This window comes from Pseudophryne corroboree, chromosome 9, assembly GCF_028390025.1.
Source record: "Pseudophryne corroboree isolate aPseCor3 chromosome 9, aPseCor3.hap2, whole genome shotgun sequence".
In the NCBI taxonomy this organism is placed as follows: Eukaryota; Metazoa; Chordata; class Amphibia; order Anura; family Myobatrachidae; genus Pseudophryne; species Pseudophryne corroboree.
The window spans coordinates 271784613-271800643 of NC_086452.1; the positions used below are offsets into that span (position 1 = coordinate 271784613).

A 16031-nucleotide genomic window follows, 5' to 3' on the forward strand; every position below is an offset into this window, starting at 1 on the left:
TCAGGGTATATAGCTTTGCATTTTGAATCTAAATAAAGCTGTGGCTGGGCTGCCTACATATGGAAGAAGGGTTGCGTACGGAATCCAGGTAGTCAGAATGCCGGTAGGGAGGGCGACCGGAACTAAACCCCTTGCGGACTCGCCATGCTCTCCACGCCACGGGAATAGGTTCTGTTCCCACTCCTTGAATGTCGTGGACACCAAGGAGTGGGAATTGCTGTGGCGGCACTGCCGGTATTCTGGCGTCTGTATTTTTACCGTCGGGATTCCGACCACGGGATTCTAACTTCATCCCATGGGAGAGTACTACTACAAGAAAATTATACTTTGCCTATATTGGAGGCAGATGAATTGGATAGAACAATGTCAGTTTTCACAGTGGACTTTATCAAGTGAAAGTCATGAATGCATACAGTATACCTCATGTTACACAATTTGTATGTAGCTAAGAGATCCTGGTTACCAGGGATGGGCTGGGGCTTTCAAACAGCCCAGGCAAAGGGGTGTACCCATGGCTCACGAGGGCGTACTGTGAGTCACGGGGGCCTCGCAGCACGCCCCCATATGGAAGGCAAAACTGCTCGGCCAGACACGGTCTCGTGAGCCAGGCAGCCAAGCAGAGCGCTGGGAAGCTGAGATGCTCAGCCAGCTCTGCTCTCTCCAGATAGCCAGTCCTGCACTGCTGGCTACTATATATATAAAAGCCAAAATAACTGATGTGAAGTCCTGAAATCAAGCTGCATATGTAGCTCATATTAAATAGAGGAACAGGAACCCCTCACCATTTCAGAATTGCTTGTTTTTATTATTTCAGGATCTGCAAATGAAGTTGGTGGATCCAGAAGACATACCGACCGTGGAATTGCTAACCCAGCAGATATTTGCGCTAAAGGAGAAAATTATTTCAGTAGATTTAGCTAGCCAAGGCCAATTAAGACAAACTCAGAAGGTATTTTAGATATTAGATATGTGATGTATTTATCTAGCATCCAGTAAAACTTTTTTTTTTAAAGGCTATCTGCATATTATTAAAAATAGTTTAGGTTTTGAAACAAAGTATAGCAAATGTAGAGGCACACTTTATAAAAAAAAATACAAAACTAGATTATATTACATTTGCCTTGTGCTACTCTGTGGGGGGATTCCTGTTAGTAGCAAAGAGCTCATTGGGGGTGCGAGTTGTTGCTGCGGTGGCGTGTAAATGTGGCCCCTTTTAGTGTCGGCTCGCACATTTTTGCTTGCCGTCCTATGGCATACAGCCACATACAGGTCCACTTACTCGCGCAGGGAGCTGTTTGCAGTGACTTGGATATCCCCCGTGTGTGGGCAGGAGAGTGGTGCAGGGGGGATCATGTCTCTAGGTTGACAGTAACTAGGTCGACCACTATTGGTTGACGGTAACTAGGTCGACAGGGTCTCTAGGTCGACATGTTGTATGTCGACATGTAGGTCAAAAGGTCAACATGAGTTTTTCACAATTTTTTTTTCTTTTTTTTTACTTTTTCATACTTAGCAATCCATGTGGAATACGATTGGAACGGTAATCTTTGCCGAGCAAAGCGGTAGCGGAGCGAGGCACCTTGCCCGATCGCTCGCAATGCGAGGGGACACTGTGCACTAATTGGGGTTCCCGGTCACTCTACGAAGAAAACGTAAAAAAACTCACGTTGACCTTTTGACCTGTCGACCTAAAGACCCTGTCGACCTAGAAACTATGTTGACCTTGTTACTGTCGACCAATAGTGGTCGACCTAGACACTGTCGTCCTATTTACTATGTATCTTCCATACCACACCCGGTACAGGGTTAGGGTCTGTGTAAAGGCACATTCATTTTTCCCTCATATATATTTTTTGATCCTTCATAGCTCTTTAAACTGCTTGAAGAACTGACTGCAAACAAAAGTAGACTGAATGAGGCACTGCAGGCTGAAAGGCAGCTTTACAGCTGCTTGGTACAGTTCCATACAGAACCTAACAGGTAAATACAGTGTGCTTGATAATTGATATTTATTGTTTATGCCATGGCGAAAAAAAGCCCAGCTAAGTTTACAAATATGATTTTTTTAAGAATATCCATTTATTTGAAACACATAATTTTCTTAAATACTAATTATATTTAAATGTATGAAATCAATGAGTGCAATGTGAATCCAAAGAGCCTACAAACTCCTTATACTGCAGTGCTCAACTGATTGTGGATCTACACAATATGATATTAGGCTCCTTTATCTTGATAGCTAGAATTTCAAGGTAGAATAAAAAATGAGAACTACCTCAACCGCGCTCAGCTTAGTAAAGTCCACTTAGATGTCTTTAAGTTTTCGAAAATATGTCAGTCTGTAAAAAGAAAGGAGATCGTCTTCCAATCTTTTTCCTTTAATTCATTGGGTGGAGGAATTCCCTCTGGGTTGGTCCGAAGTCCCTCAAAAGATAGAAGCACAATATCGTGTAGTACGTCCTGAATTTGGAGTGATTGGTGGTTCTAGATTTTGTGATTAATCACGGTAGTTCGTACCGTACTCACGTCTAAAAGGAAAAAGTTTCCACTCATAAAGGTTTCTTTATGGGTACAAACTTCTCTCAACCCGATGGGAGCCGGCTCCTTCTCTTTCAACTCCTCCCAAGGTGGTACCCCAATGTGAGAGAAAATAGGGAGAAGAACGGCCCAATTAATAAATCACAGTGGAGTCGATTTTAACAACCCCACTGGTAGCCGGAAGAATAAATCGGCATACCGTACTCACACTCAAAGTGTATTCAATAAACCCATAAAGGTATCTTTAACCGTACATCCTGGCCAAATAGATAAATAATGGAACAAATGGGCAAGCGTACCCCACTTACAGTCTTCAAAGATGATGCCAAGCCCGTAGCAGTTTCTTTCTCCACTCCCCTCCTAGGAAGTGGAACTTCACTGTCGAGGACTTACAATCTCGGTATAATGAAACATATATCACGGGTGGAAGTGAGTTAAAAAAAATTTTTATTACAATAAATAGCAATAGGGCACAGTCCTATTGTACAATCCAGAAGATGTTTACACAATCACAAAGATGGGATACTGTAGATCCGGATTATCTCACCTCATTAGATGGTAGTCTGGAAAGTCCGTAGGTAGTATATAGCCCTCACACCAACGCGTTTCGACCAGAGGTCTCTGTCAATTGTCAATCTTTGTGATTGTGTAAACATCTTCTGGATTGTCCAATAGGATTGTGCCCTATTGCTATTAATTGTAATAATTTTTTTTTTAACTCACTTCCACCCGTGATATATGTTTTATTATACCGAGATTGTAAGTCCTCGACAGTGAAGTTCCACTTCCTAGGAAGGGAGTGGAGAAAGAAACTGCTACGGGCTTGGCATCATCTTTGAAGACTGTAAGTGGGGTACGCTTGCCCATTTGTTCCATTATTTATTTATTTGGCCAGGATGTACGGTTAAAGATACCTTTATGGGTTTATTGAATACACTTTGAGTGTGAGTACGGTATGCTGATTTATTCTTCCGGCTACCAGTGGGGTTATTAAAATCGACTCCACTGTGATTTATTAATTGGGCCGTTCTTCTCCCTATTTTCTCTCACATTGGGGTACCACCTTGGGAGGAGTTGAAAGAGAAGGAGCCGGCTCCCATCGGGTTGAGAGAAGTTTGGACCCATAAAGAAACCTTTATGAGTGGAAACTTTTTCCTTTTAGACGTGAGTACGGTACGAACTACCGTGATTAATCACAAAATCAAGAACCACCAATCACTCCAAATTCAGGACGTACTACACGATATTGTGCTTCTATCTTTTGAGAGGCTTCGGACCAACCCAGAGGGAATTCCTCCACCCAATGAATTAAAGGAAAAAGATTGGAAGACGATCTCCTTTCTTTTTACGGACTGACATATTTTCGAAAACTTAAAGACATCTAAGTGGACTTTACTAAGCTGAGCGCGGTTGAGGTAGTTCTCATTTTTTATTCTGCTTATGTCCATGTTGTATGGTATTGGGTGACACCAGGGTTCTACGCAACTGCAGCCACAGAGAGCGCAGTGGTTGATTATTTCTGTATTTCTTGTAGAATTTCAAGGTGGCACCCACCAGTGGCGTGTGGTGAGGTCAGTGGCTGGTGAAGCACTGGCTAGTGTGCGTACAAAATGTGTAGGGGTTGCCGTGGGTGCCACGCTATGAAGTTGACAGAAGAAAACATGGGGGTTTAACACAATATCTTAGAGCAGCAAGGAAGAGAGAGAGAGAGAAAGGCAGGGACTCCTAATCCCAAGCTGCCTAATGTATCCTAATATAAAGTGGGTCCTGGTGCTGTAACTGAGTGCCAGGGTAAAAACAAATAAAAAATAATATATATATGTGTATGTATGTGTGTATATATATATATATATATATATATATATAGACAAAAACAAAGGTTCTCTTGGGGAGCTTTTACCACCACAGATATCTTATATTATTATAAAATCATTTATTAAAAAAACATGTTACATACATAATTTTATAACATGAATCACAAGATCACACATATCACTTGAGCAATACATTCATTTCTAATTATCTGACAAGAAAAAAATGGATATGAGAACCCCTGTAAAAGGCGCCCTGGAAGCTGCCCGAGCCGTGATTCACCACAATTGAATCTCACCAGAATTCAAAGTTTAAACAAATTTGACAAAAAGAATGTGTGGGACTCAAACAAATACAGGCGCTAGGATATTAACGTGATTGGTACTTTTACAATACGTTCCTCAATGTTCTTCTTTGACAGGACCTCCCTTTCACTCGTGTCGATGTCACCATGAAAAGAAAGGATTGTAAAAATGTGTGTCAGAGTCTTTAATAGTCCATGGTTATCTTTTCATTAACTGAACATATCAGACAGTGAAGAACGTGATTATTTCACCAGAGAGGCGTACCCCAACTCACTTTTCCAAAGAAAAGATTACACTCATAAAGGTATCTTTCATCCACCACTGTGTTAGACAGAATCACTCCCACGGTTAAACCCTTTTGCACGTGCAGAAGATGGGCATACCTCACTCACAATAAAGGAGGCTGTTTCAAACGCATCAAGGTTTCTTTTGCTGATAGTTCTTTCTTCCTCCTAAGCAAAAAGTCCTTCCCTCTCGTATGGGTGTTGCCGTGAAAAAAGATATATATATATATATGTGTGAAATCGTTTTCACATGTACACCACTCATCTATAGTGTAGGTTAATAGGTGGTAAAGATTCTTTAACAGTCCATAAAATATCTTTTGCTTCTGGACTTATCCTACAGTGAAAGACGTGATAATTACACCAAAGAGGCGTACCCCAACTCACTTTCCCAGAGAGAAGGTTAAACTCATAAAGGTATCTTTTATCCACCACTGTGTTCGAAAGATTCACTCTCACGGTGACCCTTTTTACATGAGAAAGATAGGCATACCTCACTCACAATAAAGGAGGCTGCTTCAAACACGTAAAGGTTTCTTTTACTGCTGATACCTTCTTCCTTCTAAGCAAGATGTCCCTCCCTCTTGTGTGGGTGTTGCCGTAAAAAAGGGAATATATATATGTGTGATATCGTTTTAACCAGTACAACACTTAGCTACACAATACAATACTTTCTTTCCTCAATGCATGCACTCATCCTTAAAGGAATAGAGATCACTCTCCATGCGGGGGTGTACCTTGACTCACTCTTTCTATAGAGGGGAAAACGCCCATCAAGGTATCTTTTTTATTCCACCGCTCTGATCAAATCGTAAGCCCACTTTACCCAAAGGGAGGGAAGCGTACCTCACTCACACAAAAGAATGCTGATGGAAGCACATCAAGGTTTCTTTGTATTTAGTGAGAAAAATATCAGGCGTACCCTACTCACAGGAAAGATGGTTATGGGTAAGCTCATCTGGGTTTCTTTGGGAGACTGACCAGGATAAAAGAGAAAGTTCCTGTCTCCGTGTGTATTGAATCCACCGTAGTGGCAAGTATTCTCAAAAAAATGTGTTCCAATCACAATAGATCCATATACAAAAAACACAATTTTTATTTGTTAAAAAATACCCCACATCTTCGGGGAGACATACAGCTAACAGAAGAAATTCTTTTAAAAAAAACAGGAGTCTAAAAAAGGATTGTAGCAGCAAGACTCACAATAAAAATAAATCAAAAAGAAAAAGACATAACATTTTTTAAAATCCGTATATACAAAAAAATCCTTGGAAAAGTACTTGATTCATACCTATGTAATAGATCCACACTCTCAGCTGGTCGACATGTTTCGGCCTATTCGTAGGCCTTTATCAAGACATGCTGAGAGGGTGGACTGACCTGATATTTATGTGTGGATCATCCAATCAGTAATTAACAATTGCTGACATCATCAATCAGTGACAGTTTTTTTAAACATAAAACTGCTGAACAAAATATATGATAACAAACACATATGGATTCTCTAACATATTTCACAGAACCATATATTATGTTGTGTGAATAATAAAGTGCTTTAAACCTTTTTCGACATTCATGCAAGGGATCTCCATGGCAACCGTGACTCACAAACACAAGTGGGTTTTACTACTCGTGATCCAAAAGGGCCCCGCTTAGCAACTCTCCCTTAATAATAAGGTGAGAGTTCGGTTTTTTATTATTTATTCAGCCCAGTCTATCAATATTAAACTCCTCCCCAGTGTAAGATTTTTAGATCTATGTACTGGCGGGTCGCGCCGTTGCTATGACGACGCGTCCCGACTCCCGGAAGTGCGTCACTGGAACGCACAGTGGACCGCATATTGGTTTCCTGTCTGCAGTCCAGGAAACCATTTACCGTGTGTCCTGGCGCTTCTGTGCGTGGTTGCTATGGCAATATTGGCTATACAGAGCGGAGATACACACAGTATCTGTGCCTACAATAGGGGATTTTATAGATTACAATATCTCTCGTGCGGTATACTTAGTAAATACCTAAATATAGTGAATATAAGAAACTCCTTAATGAGTTTTGTTTTTTGACCTAATTTTTGTGACGTGATTAGTACGTGAAAGAAAAAAATATATTTATTACTACCGAAGTAGCCATTTTTTAGTGGGTCACAGTTTCCCATACAGGGACATTAACAATAAATAAAGTGCTAAACGTTTATACCTATTTATAAGTGACATCCTAAATTAAAGTGGAAAAATGTGCCACCAATAGTGCCTACAACTGCTAGTGCTGTAGTTTTTACGGGTTGCCATGGTGATTCCTTACCCTATGTAACATGACAGATTTTTGACAAAAATGTTTCCGGACACTTTTTTCCTCCCTCTTCAAACTTAAATAGTCCAGATCCAATTGGAAACCTAAAGGGACTAGAGAACAATAATCAGGAAAAAAAAACCAACCATTTTTTAACAAATAAAAATTGTGTTTTTTGCATATGGATCTATTGTGATTGGAACACGTTTTTTTGAGAATACTTGCCACCACGGTGGATTCAATACACACGGAGACAGGAACTTTCTCTTTTATCCTGGTCAGTCTCCCAAAGAAACCCAGATGAGCTTACCCATAACCATCTTTCCTGTGAGTAGGGTACGCCTGATATTTTTCTCACTAAATACAAAGAAACCTAGATGTGCTTCCATCAGCATTCTTTTGTGTGAGTGAGGTACGCTTCCCTCCCGTTGGGTAAAGTGGGCTTACGATTTGATCAGAGCGGTGGAATAAAAAAGATACCTTGATGGGCGTTTTCCCCTCTATAGAAAGAGTGAGTCAAGGTACACCCCCGCATGGAGAGTGATCTCTATTCCTTTAAGGATGAGTGCATGCATTGAGGAAAGAAAGTATTGTATTGTGTAGCTAAGTGTTGTACTGGTTAAAACGATATCACACATATATATATTCCCTTTTTTACGGCAACACCCACACGAGAGGGAGGGACATCTTGCTTAGAAGGAAGAAGGTATCAGCAGTAAAAGAAACCTTTACGTGTTTGAAGCAGCCTCCTTTATTGTGAGTGAGGTATGCCTATCTTTCTCATGTAAAAAGGGTCACCGTGAGAGTGAATCTTTCGAACACAGTGGTGGATAAAAGATACCTTTATGAGTTTAACCTTCTCTCTGGGAAAGTGAGTTGGGGTACGCCTCTTTGGTGTAATTATCACGTCTTTCACTGTAGGATAAGACCAGAAGCAAAAGATATTTTATGGACTGTTAAAGAATCTTTACCACCTATTAACCTACACTATAGATGAGTGGTGTACATGTGAAAACGATTTCACACATATATATATATATCTTTTTTCACGGCAACACCCATACGAGAGGGAAGGACTTTTTGCTTAGGAGGAAGAAAGAACTATCAGCAAAAGAAACCTTGATGCGTTTGAAACAGCCTCCTTTATTGTGAGTGAGGTATGCCCATCTTCTGCACGTGCAAAAGGGTTTAACCGTGGGAGTGATTCTGTCTAACACAGTGGTGGATGAAAGATACCTTTATGAGTGTAATCTTTTCATTGGAAAAGTGAGTTGGGGTACGCCTCTCTGGTGAAATAATCACGTTCTTCACTGTCTGATATGTTCAGTTAATGAAAAGATAACCATGGACTATTAAAGACTCTGACACACATTTTTACAATCCTTTCTTTTCATGGTGACATCGACACGAGTGAAAGGGAGGTCCTGTCAAAGAAGAACATTGAGGAACGTATTGTAAAAGTACCAATCACGTTAATATCCTAGCGCCTGTATTTGTTTGAGTCCCACACATTCTTTTTGTCAAATTTCTAATTATCTGTTATATGATATTTTCAATCATTAGGTGAAATACTTATTCCTCAGCATGAGAAAGTATGTATGATCTGTTCACTGTTTTAAGGAAACGCACAATCGTTGAAACCCAACGATTGTGCGTTTCCTTAAAACAGTGAACAGATCATACATACTTTCTCATGCTGAGGAATAAGTATTTCACCTAATGATTGAAAACATCATATAACAGATAATCAAAAATGAATGTATTGCTCAAGTGATATGTGTGATCTTGTGATTCATGTTATAAAATTATGTATGTAACATGTTTTTTAATAAATGATTTTATAATAATATAAGATATCTGTGGTGGTAAAAGCTCCCCAAGAGAACCTTTGTTTTTGTCCATTCTATGTGCAGTACTCCTTCTGACAGGGGGTATCTCTCAGTGGTTTGAGCTATCAGACAATTGCGCAATTAAGGGGTCTTAATTTTCTCTTTTTTATATATATATATATATATATATATATACACACACATATATATAATGTATGTGTATATATATGTATGTATATATAAAATCGCTCTCCCGAAAACCCACTCACTGACCATTTGCCCTTGAGGGCTGCTGCTGCCAAGTGCTGGTGAGTCGCTCCTGGTCAGGGGCCCCCTCGGCAGCTTGCATGTAGCTTGTGCTTGCGCAGGTGGACGCTGGACTGTAGAGTAGCGGAGGAGAGGGAAAGGAAAAGCCTCTCCTCTTCCTGCTTTACTACAGCCGGCTGCAGCGTACTGTAATGAGTCAGTCCGACTCACTAGTACTGCTGCTGCCGCTACTAGCCACTTCATCATGGCCAGTGCCGGATTAAGGCTCCGGGGGGCCCGCGGTACTGAAGACATGGGGGCCCTCTAAGAACTAATATATATACGGTATCTCTCATTCTAGGAATATATCAGCAGTGTGGGTGGCACACACAGGACTGACATTCAATTCAAATAACTGGACACAAGAGCCTCCTTCACGATCAACGTTCGGTATTCTTAACCTTCGTCATGATTCTTAACCTTCATCAGGACTGTTTGTCCAGCTATTTGAATTGAATGCCAGTCCCATGCATACCACCCGCACTGCTTAATATATATATATATATATATATATACATACACACACACACACACACACACATTCATTGACATTTTTGGGGACCCACGGGGCACCACCTTAACCTCCACCCACACACCATCTTGACCACTGGTGAGAGAAAGAGAGAGGGAGGAGAGAAAGAAAGGGAAATGGACAGAGGGAGCGGAGATAGAGAGAAAGAGAGGGGTAGAGAGGGGGGAGGGAAAGGGAGAAAGAAAGAGAGGGGGAGGGAGAGGGAGAAAGAAATAGAGAGGAAGGGAGGTGGGAGAGAGAGGGGGAGGGGTGGAGACATTTGATGAGAGTGGAAATAAAGTAGTAAAAGTATGCTGACACTTACTACATTGTCTCAGTGTCAGCGCCTGCAGCTTGCTGTGTGGAGCTGGCCCGGCATTGCTGCAGATTGTGCCCAGGTCGTTTTGCTTCCTGCTGCCGCTATCCTGTTACACTGCGGCTCCTGTCACTGCTGGGAATATAGCAAGGAAGGAGGGCACAGCGTAGTGCGGGTGCAGTGTGCCGGGCAGGAGATGCTGTCATTCATAGGCAGCATGGTACGCGCGGATAACAGGACACGTGACCAGGGGGGAAGGGGGGGGGTTGGACGTGTTACCAAAGTGATGTACTCCGTCTTCGCGTAGGTGACTGAGTTTTTTAGCCTACCTGTGCCACAGTGCTGGCAACCAGTGCAATCAATTCCAGGGACACGGGGGCCCCTGAGAGCTGGGTGGGCCCGGGGTAACGTATCCCCTGCCCCCCACCTCCTAATCCAGCTCTGATCGTGGCGGGCGCCGGTAAACTGCGCTGCCTTTGACTTCTTCTTTTGACGGGGGGGCACGGGGCCGCATAAGTGAAAAGGGGAGGGGGTACACGAGGCCGCCTATGTGATGACGGGGGGTGCACGGGGCCGTATTTCTGATGACAGGGGGGGGGGGCGCATTTCTGATGACGGGGTGGGCGCATTGGGCCGCATTTCTGATGACGGGGGCGCACGGGGCCGCTTTTCTGATGACAGGGGGGGCGCACGGGATCGCATTTCTGATGACAGGGGTGGCAATGGGCCGCGTATATGATACAGGTGCAGCTGACACTGACTTTTTCCCTTCCTGTCAGTGCTGAATCTGCTGCCCAATCACTTAGGCTTCAGTTACAGGGGCGTGCTTTCATATGAGCTGAAAGCACGTCCCTGTACTGAGGCACTTGTATGGGTGCCGCTTACACTGTTTTTGTTAATGGGCTTTTACAGCCCTCTGCTTGGCCCTGCCCCATGTCCTCCCCGTGCTTCCGGCCGTTTATACTTGGCTGCGGGAGGCACCGTTCGTGCTGCCTTCTAAATGAACTTAAACAAGGTTTAAACTGAAAAAATTATTACATTAATATAAAGAAGATACTTATGACTCAGAATGTGTCATAAGTATCTACTTTGTTTTAATTTAATGATTAATGACAGGGGAGGCACTGCCTCCCCTGACTGCACGTCCCTGGCACCCACTAAACTTACCTTAGTGCGAAATTTGTCTTAATTTCGTAATGGTCTGTTAATTTAAAAAAAAGGCAGAAAAATTGTTGCCCAGCAGTGGTGAAGTACACACAAGTTGATTTTTTATACTTGTGTTCCTGAATGGTTCACTCATTAATCAATATTTAATATGGCGTTGTTTGTAATTCATAGTAACTAAGGTTGAAAAAAGACAATTGTCCATCGAGTTCAACCTATTTGTGGTCTCCTATGCAGTCTTATTATAGGACTAGTTATTTTTATGTTAGGACTAGTATATTAACTATAATGCATGACTACGCACCATAACCCTGAATATTTTTATCCAATAGGAATTTATCTAACCCATTCTTAAAGGTTATGCTTAATACTAGGGGGGATAGTTCCGCAACAGGTTACAATTACAGACAATCAATAACCACTAATGTATGATGGTCTAATTACTGATTTTTAATGATAGTGTACAACAGAGTGTAACAATTAGACGTCGGTGGTGCTCCCAGAGTCAGTAGAAGTACATGAACAAAAAAAGGAAGAGGAGAAAGACTCTATGTTGGGGCACTCTTTATAAAAAATGACTAGACAATAAAACTTAACTTTTAATTAGTTTCCTAAAATATTGTGACTCAAGAAAAATATAAGTGTTGGTATTTAATGCATATATACCATATGCTTAATTATTGAAACCAGTGACTACAATTATGATAGATATTAATAAGGCGCCTAGGTGAAAATAGGATTTTGATAACCTACCGTTAAATTCTTTTCTCCTAGTCCGTAGAGGATGCTGGGGACGACATCAAGACCACGGGATATAGACTGGATCCGCAGGAGACATGGGCACTCTAAAGACTTTTCATTGGGTGTGAACTGGCTCCTCCCTTTATGCCCCTCCTCCAGACCTCAGTTGTAGGAACTGTGCCCAGGGAGACTGACATTTCGAGGAAAGGAATTACTTAACTAGTGGTGAGATATCTACCAACTCACACCCTCAACCATGCCGCAGACATGGCGTTCAAAATAACACACGCCAACAGGCATGAACTAATTGCAGCAACATGCTGAAACCAAGATAACACAACTTGTGTAACTGTAATAACTAAACTGCAGGTAAAGTACGCACTGGGATGGGCGCCCAGCATCCTCTACGGACTAGGAGAAAAGAATTTACCGGTAGGTTATCAAAATCCTATTTTCTCATGCGTCCTAGAGGATGCTGGGGACGACATCAAGACCATGGGGTCTATACCAAAGCTCCCGTACGGGCGGGAGAGTGCGGATGACCCTGCAGCACCGATTGACCAAACTTTAGGTCCTCATCGACCAAGGTGTCAAACTTGTAGAATTTAGCAAATGTGTTTGACCCAGACCAAGTAGCTGCTCGGCAAAGTTGTAATGCCGAGCCCCCCCGGGCAACCGCACAGGACGAGCCCACCTTCCTAGTGGAGTGGGCCTTTACTGACGTCAATAACGGCAATCCAGCAGTAGTATGAGCTTGCTGAATCGTATTTCTAAACCAACGTGCAATAGTCTGCTTGGAAGCAGGACAGCCAATCTTGTTGAGATCATACAGGACAAACAGAGCCTCTGTTTTCCATATACGAGCTGTTCTAGCAACATAGATTTTCAAAGCTCTAACCACATCTAGAGACTTTGAATCAGTGAATGTGTCAGTAACTACTGGCACCACAATAGGTTGGCTTATGTGAAAAGCAGAAACCACCTTTGGAAAAAAAATGTTGGTGAGTTCGCAACTCTGCCCTATCTTCATGGAAAATCAGGTAAGGGCTCTTGTGAGACAAGGCCCCCAATTCAGACACCCGCCTTGCAGATGCCAATGCCAAAAGCATCACCACTTTCCAAGTGAGAAACTTCAACTCTTATCTTTTGTAGAGGCTCAAACCAATCCGATTGAAGGAACTGCAATACCACGTTAAGGTCCCATGGTGCCACTGGAGGCACGATTGGAGGCTGTATGTGCAGAACCCCTTTCACGAAGGTCTGAACCTCTGGAAGAGAGGCCAATTGTTTTTGGAAGAACACTGACAAGGCCGAAATCTGGACCTTGATTGATCCCAATCGTAGGCCCGTCTCCACACCATCCTGCAAAAAATGGAGAAAACGTCCTAAGTGAAACTCTTCCGTAAGAGCTTTCTTGGATTCACACCAGGACACATATTTTCTCCAAACACAGTGGTAATGTTTCAACGTTACTCCCTTTCTGGCCTGAATAAGGGTGGGGATGACCTCCTTAGGAAAACCCTTCCTGGCTATGCAGAAGATCTGGGTACCAAGCCCTTCTTGGCCAGTCTGGGGCAATGAAGATTGCTTGAACCCTTGTCTTTCTTATGATCCTGAGTATTTTTGGGATCAGCGGAAGTGGAGGGAAAACATACACTGACGGACACACCCACTGGGTCACCAGTGCATCCACTGCTACTGCTTGAGGGTCTCTCGAACTGGTACAGTATCTCTGAAGCTACTTGTTGAGACGAGATGCCATCATGTCTATTTGAGGAACTCCCCGAAGTCTTGTCACCTCTGCGAAGACTTCTTGGTGGAGGCCCCACTCTCCTGGATGGAGATCGTGTCTGCTGAGGAAGTCTGCTTCCCAGTTGTCTACTCCTGGAAAGAATATTGCCGACAAAGCTTGTAGAGGTTTTTCTGCCCAGCGGAGGATTTTTGTGGCCTCTGCCATTGCCGCTCTGCTTTTCGTTCCTCCCTGCCTGTTTATGTATGTGACTGCTGTTACATTGTCCGCCTGGATCTGCACGGGACGGTCTTGAAGAAGATGTACCGCTTGTTGAAGGCCGTTGTAAATGGCTCTTAGCTCCAGAACGTTTATGTGAAGGCAGGCTTCCTGTTGTGACCAACGTCCCTGGAAGTTTTCTCCCTGAGAGACTGCTCGCCAGCCTCGGAAACTTGCATCCGTGGTTACTAGGACCCAGTCCTGAATCCCGAACCTGCTTCCCCCTAGCAGGTGAGAGCAATGCAACCACAACAGGAGCGAAATCCTGGTTTTTGACGACAGGATTATCTTTCTGTGCATGTGTAGGTGTGACCCCGGCCACTTGTCCAACAGGTCCCACTGGATTACTCTGGCATGGAACCTGCCAAACTGTATGGCCTCGTAGGCCGCCACCATCTTCCCAAACAACCGAATGCACTGATGGATCGACACACTTGATGGTTTCAATATCTGTTTTACCATTTTCTGGATTTCCAGAGTCTTTTCCAGCAGAAGAAATACTCTCTGAACTTCTGTGTCCAGAATCATCTCGAGGATAGACAACCTTGTCGTCGGTTCCAACTGTGACTTTGGGTAATTTATGATCCACCCGTGTTGTTAGAGTATTGACAGGGAGAGGGATATGTTTTGTAATCACTGCTCCCTGGATCTCGCCTTTATCAGGAGGTCGTCCAGATAAGGGATTATATTGACTCCTTTCTGACGAAGGAGGACCATCATCTCCGCCATTACCTTGGTGAATACCCTTGGCGCCGTGGAGAGACCGAAAGGTAACTGTCACGATCCGGGTATCTGGACGCCATTACTTACCCTTCAGATGCCTCCTAAGGCGGGCTCAGCGTTCCAGGACCGGATTCCGCTGTTCCTGAGTTTCCACATACAGAGTGGTCTTTTCATCAGCCGCGGCCTCCGCTGTGCCCGCGTGGTTAAATGTGCATCTATCAGCCTGGCGTCTCCTGTCTCCGGTGGCCGGCGCCGCCATTACTGTTTCCCAGACCACATGGATTACAAACCAAACTTCCCTCCAAGTGTCTGCATGGGCGCAGCCATCTTGGATTCTGTCATCTGATCATTTCCACCAATCTGCTGTCTGTGTTGTTGATTTGCATAATTGCCTAGCCAACCCCTTCCTTGCTGCAGGTATAAGTAAGCTGTACCTGAGCAAGGAAGACGTCAGTGCTTTGGTTGTCAAACCTAGTTCCTGTTTGTCTCTCTTCTATGATTGTCTTCCAGGTTCCAGCTCCTGTCTCAAGACTTCCACCATAGAGACCCGCACCAGCATTCCACCTGCGGTGTAGCCTGACTCTCCAATCCATTGTGGATTCATCTGTTTCCAGCTACAACACTACCTGCTTCCAGCCTCAGCTTCCAGCAGAGTACAGCTTCCCTTAAAGGGCCGGTGTCCTTTCTACACTTTACCACTCTCCACCGGAATTATTATTTCTCCGCTCTCAAGTTCTACATTTCAGTTCACATTTCATCGCTCCCAAAGTTCTTTTATTATTTAACTGGTTCCAGCCAGTATCCACTCCGTGCTAACAACAGTCTGGTTCCAGCCAGTATCCACAGCAGCTGTTTTACCTTCAGCAACCCAGCTCTTCCTGGAACACCAGCTGGTATAATCCTGGGTTATCTCCATTGCTACAGCCGGGCCTGGTAAGGACTTTCCATCTAGAAGATCATAAGAACTATCTCACACTACCAGTGCCCTGTGGCTCCTGCCATGCTGTAGTACTCAGGAACTGTATTTATTCTTTGCTGACTTTTACGTTTTCTTTTATTGCTGCTGTGTTGCGGAGTTGTCATAAATAAACATCATTGACTTTTATTCCTGGTTGTCGTGGTCACGCCTTCGGGCAATTCTTCTACATGTCTAGGGGTCTGATACAACCTGCCAGGTTCCATTACACCTCAGTCCCTACAACTGAGG

General features: G+C 43.4%; 1 protein-coding gene across 5 annotated transcripts in view; it reads left to right on the top strand.

Moving 5' to 3' along the window:
- Window positions 1-16031, top strand: part of PDE4DIP (phosphodiesterase 4D interacting protein) — a 1081329-nt gene that overhangs the window by 495547 nt on the left and 569751 nt on the right. For all 5 annotated transcript variants that reach the window (XM_063940306.1, XM_063940302.1, XM_063940304.1 and 2 more), the window contains 2 exons: window positions 815-949; window positions 1868-1980. In XM_063940306.1, coding sequence (XP_063796376.1) covers window positions 815-949; window positions 1868-1980 — 248 coding nt within the window. The remainder of the gene's footprint in view (window positions 1-814; window positions 950-1867; window positions 1981-16031) is intronic.